At 38.9% G+C, this 4713-nt stretch overlaps 1 protein-coding gene across 1 annotated transcript in view; it reads left to right on the top strand.

Moving 5' to 3' along the window:
* The window catches only part of LOC101854646 (unconventional myosin-Ia), a gene marked incomplete at its 5' end in the record, with an annotated part of 55584 nt that overhangs the window by 19828 nt on the left and 31043 nt on the right, over positions 1 to 4713 (top strand). Inside the window, 1 exon segment of the mRNA XM_035970531.1 lies at positions 4541 to 4627. Coding sequence (XP_035826424.1) covers positions 4541 to 4627 — 87 coding nt within the window.

Here is a 4713-nt window from a genome sequence, read left to right as displayed (position 1 = left end):
ATGATGCCCCCCCCCCCCTCCCTCAACTCCACCCCCTTTCTACCTCTTTGTATTTTTTCCTATGATTATGTTTAGAGAGCTAGCTATTTCTTCCAACCCCCCCCCTCCCACACCCCCATCCCAACTTTCAACCAAAAAAAACCCCATAATAATATATCAACCAACTCGCTAGAAAGATCAGTGTTGACCGCCCCACCCTGTCCATTCTTTGCAAGACTTTAGAATGATTTTTATCAGGTGTTTTTAAGAACATTTTTATTTTTAAGAATTTCTACAAGGATAATTTAACTTCTCGGCTGTGATTTGATAGTGTTGATTTTGAGCACTGTGTTTTCTTGGGTTCCAATTACCCCCTCCCCATCCTCTCCCTTGTTATCATTAAAGTAATCCTTGGTATCTTGACCAAAAATCCTTGCTCTCCTGGAAGAATTCATTGTTAATATCGTGAAAGAGATCCTCGTATCTTGACAGAAATCCTTATTATCTTGACAGAAATCCTTACAATCTTGACAGAAATTATTGTTATCTTGAAAGAAATCTTTACTATCATCACAGAATTCCTTGTTGTCTCAAAGAAATCCTGATTATCTTGAAAGAAATTATTGTTGTCTTTACGGAAATCTTTGTTATCTTGAAAGACACCTTAGTTATCTCGGAAGAATCAAGTCTTGTTAGTTCAAAAATAAATCCCTGTTATCTTGAAAGGAACGACCCCCACGGTCTGTGTGACATAAAACGACCTTTCCTTGTGCAGTGTTTGACTTAACTGTGTGCTCAAAGCTGCGCCAAGTTGTATGCGCTGGCTTCTTGTGCATATTGTGTTTTCATATATATTTCCAATGAGCCTCTTTCAATCTGTTTTAGCCGGCCTGTCTTGGAACTGACTCGTAATCAGACAAGACTATTGAGCAAACATCATTACGAAAAAAATAGACAAATGTGTGATGCATTCTGATTTGCATAAATTGCTTGTAATCAAATAAAATATGTTAATATTGTGTGAACCCGGCTGGTATCCTATCTCATCAAATCATCATCCAGCTTTGGAGAACAGTTCTTGATGATGAACTTTTGGAGAGGTGGACAACTTTGCTAACAAATTCTAAAAAGTAAAGAAAAAAAACCCCTAGATATTTTAAGATTTAAGATGTAGTTTTATGCAATAAATAAATGTGAGATTTTAAAATGTGCTGAAGATTTCATGAAGGAAACGAAAGAATGCGATAAATGTCACGATTCAAAATTTTGTCCGGGATTTCCTTGAATGCAATAAATGTACAATGTAAAATTTTGTTTAGAAATTAGTGAAAAATGCAAGATCTACAGAAGTTTACTCAAAAATTCTTCAAAGCCAGGAAAAAGTGCAATCAGAGTGCAATTATGCAGGTTTTATAACAAATTCTTTTTTTTCTCATTGCTTTCTTCAATTCCTGTGATCAGATGTCTGTTTTCCATTGATCTTTTCTGTACTTTTCTGCCATGTGTCGTGTCTTTTTACGTTGAATGGCAACAGCGAACAGCATAACTTTGTTTGGCTTGAACTTACTAGCAAACGCAAAAGCAGGCTTAAAGCACTCGGCATATTTGATGAATTTGTGTATTGAAGAATAACAATATCGAGCTGCGAGGTGATCATATAGGATTGTAAGGATGCGTTTATAATAGGCCCTACATAGGCTAGGTTTTATGTATTCCACTACCAAGATTCGAGAAGGCTGTGTTAGAATAATTATATATAGGATTAATTTAAATCATTCTTGTAGTGGAAATATCACATATACGTTTGAAATATTCTTTTAGAGGAAATGCATAAGCTTGAAATGTTCTGTCAGAAAGTTTGAAATGTTCTAATAGAGGAATTCGCTTATACAGGGAACATAAAGTATTTTCATACTGAGGTAGTTCTTTAGGTTTACGACAAAGGAGATGTGGCAGCATTAAGATACAGGACTCTGCGACAGAGGGTCAAAGAAGAAGAAAAGGAAAAAGAAAAAGAACCTACTGTGTCAATGGTTAGAGTTCAAACCTGACGGTGTTCAGGGTGAGAGATCAAGCCTTATAGTTTTCAGGGTTAAAGTTCAAGCCTCACAAAATGTAGGATTAGACTAGGGTTCAAACCATAGGCCTACTGAGTTCAAGTTTAGAGTTTGAACTGGACAGTGTTCAGGCTAAGAGTTCAAATCTTGGAGAGTTCAGAGCCAGAGTTCAAATCTTACAGAATTCTGAGTTAGAGTTCAAATCTTACAGAATTCTGAGTTAGAGTTCAAATCTTACAGAATTCTGAGTTAGAGTTCAAATCTTACAGAGTTCGGGATGAGAATTGGACCTGTTCTTCATACTCTAGTGGTCATCTCTGTCTTATTGCTTCAGCTGTCTGCTTGGGCGATGTTTCAATTAGTGAAACATAACGGCATCTCTTCAATACATTTTGCACTTGTGCTCGCAACTTGTGATTTTTTTCTTCCGAGTAGGGGTGTTTAGTAGACCTAAGTGCAGGAAAGATAAATCTTTCTTTTTGTGACTTTTGCTGTTTGGCTTTGCTTCTATTTTGCCATCGATTCCCGTCAGAAATAAAAGCGTGGCTGGGGGATGTTAATAGTAGGTGCTGTCTGTCTTTGTGCCTGTCTCTCTGTCTGTCTGTCTTGCTTTTCCCCTGCACTCAACAACCTTCTCTGTAGCCTACTCAAACCAACTTGATCAAACTAGAAAAAAAAAGACGGAGTGGAAGCAGCCCGCCTCCTGAACAATGTAAATCGTTTCGATAGAGGTGTATAAGAAAAAATCAACAACTACAAAGTTACAATCTCTTTAATTTTTTTTTTTTTTAGAGCTTTGTATGGGGAATTTCTGGGCTTCTTCTAAGGGCTCAAACAGTGATTCGGTTTTCACTTCGCTTCGGATTTTGGCACGTTTTCCGAATAATGTTATTTTCGGTTGACGTAAGGCACAAGAAGTACACTAAATGCCATAAAAATTTTGGTTCGCAGACTGCTCATGATTCTGTCTCGTTTCGGCGTTCGCTATCTTTAAAAAATACTTTTCTTATCAGGTTGTCGAAACGAAAGGCCGAACGAAAGACGAACGGAACTCTGAGTCCTCTATGTTTGAGTCCTTATAGCTAGACTGTCCGAACTCCTTATAGGCTTTATGCACGGTAGCAGATGTGTCTGTGGGCGCGGTACTTCTGTGGGTAGACGTCATGCTTATTCCTCTCTTTCATCCCTTCTCTCACTCTCACCCCATCTCTCTCATGTGCCAATTAGTAGATGTTTCACGAGGGACGAAATGATTCTAGGTCTCGTTATTGTTAGCCCAATCTGAGATGGAAGGTGCCATCAAATCCTTGTCTATAGACTTGTAAAAGTCTTTGCTTCTGCCTGCCACGCTTTTATCCCATCCATCAGATTACCGCTTCATTGGCGTATGTCGATTATACTGTAATGTGTTGTTTGAGTGACTGTCTTTCTTTTACGGTCTACGTCGACTATACTGTAATGTGTTGTTTGAGTGACTGCCTTTCTTTTTTGGTTTACCTCGACTATACTGTAATGTTCTGTCTGAGTGACTGTCTTCGTTTAACGGTAATGTTTACTATACAGTAAAGTGTTGTGTGAGTGACTGTCTTCTGTAATCGTTACGTCGACTATACTGTAATGTGTTTTTTGAGTGACTGTCTTCCTTTTTCGGTTTGTGTCGACTGTACTGTAATGTGTTGTTTGATTGAGTGTCTTCCTAACTAAGAATGGATTCACCATACCTTTTGCTATTTACAAACATTATACTGACCTGCACCTATCATCATCGTCATCATCATCACCATCATCATCGTCGTCATCGTCATCATCATCATCATCATCATCATCATCATCATCATCATCATCATGATGTCATCATCATCATCATCATCATCATCATTTTTACTGTACCATTATTTACTATAATGACTTATTTACTTTATTGTATATTTTATCATTTTCTAATGAATATCATGCTCTCTTTCTTACCATCGTTATCCTCATAACATCACTGTCATCATCATCATCATCATCATCATCATCATCATCATCATCATCATCATCATCGTCATCGTCATCGTCATCGTCATCATCATCAGTACAACCACCACCATCACCTCCACCACCTCACCCATCCCCACAACCCTCACTCTCATCTTTGTGGATGGTTGGCGGGTGCTCTGGTGTGGTTTGCTCTTTCTTTCTTATCAAACATCTATCATTCTTATCTCTCCTCCTCCTTTTTGTATTTGTTACTCTCTTGTGCCACTTCTAATCTTGGGCACTTAGAATATATGGCCTCATTGTGTTGCTAGTGCCGTAAAACTCTTACTAAAACAAACTCTCATCCTCATCACCATCAACACCATCATCACCACCATTACCACCATCACCACCATCATCACCACCATCACCACAACCACCTCACCCATCACCACCATCACAACCCTCATTCTCACCCTCACCACCACCACCACCACCGAATGTTTGAACCCCCTCCCCTTCACGCTGTGATCATCTTGTAGGCACGAGTCATCTTGAGGCAGTTGAAACTTGCCAAGAAAATGGAGGAGGCGGCCACTTTCATTCGCAAAATTTATCTTGGCTGGAAGGTGTGCTAGCTTTTTTTTTATCATAACCTCTCACATCCTTATCGCCCCCAACCCCCAACCCCCAACCCCAAACCCCGAATCATATC

This window comes from Aplysia californica, unplaced genomic scaffold, assembly GCF_000002075.1.
Source record: "Aplysia californica isolate F4 #8 unplaced genomic scaffold, AplCal3.0 scaffold00281, whole genome shotgun sequence".
In the NCBI taxonomy this organism is placed as follows: domain Eukaryota; kingdom Metazoa; phylum Mollusca; class Gastropoda; order Aplysiida; family Aplysiidae; genus Aplysia; species Aplysia californica.
The sequence above is the reverse complement of the archived record's forward strand: the minus strand, read 5'-3'. Positions and strand labels throughout refer to the sequence as shown.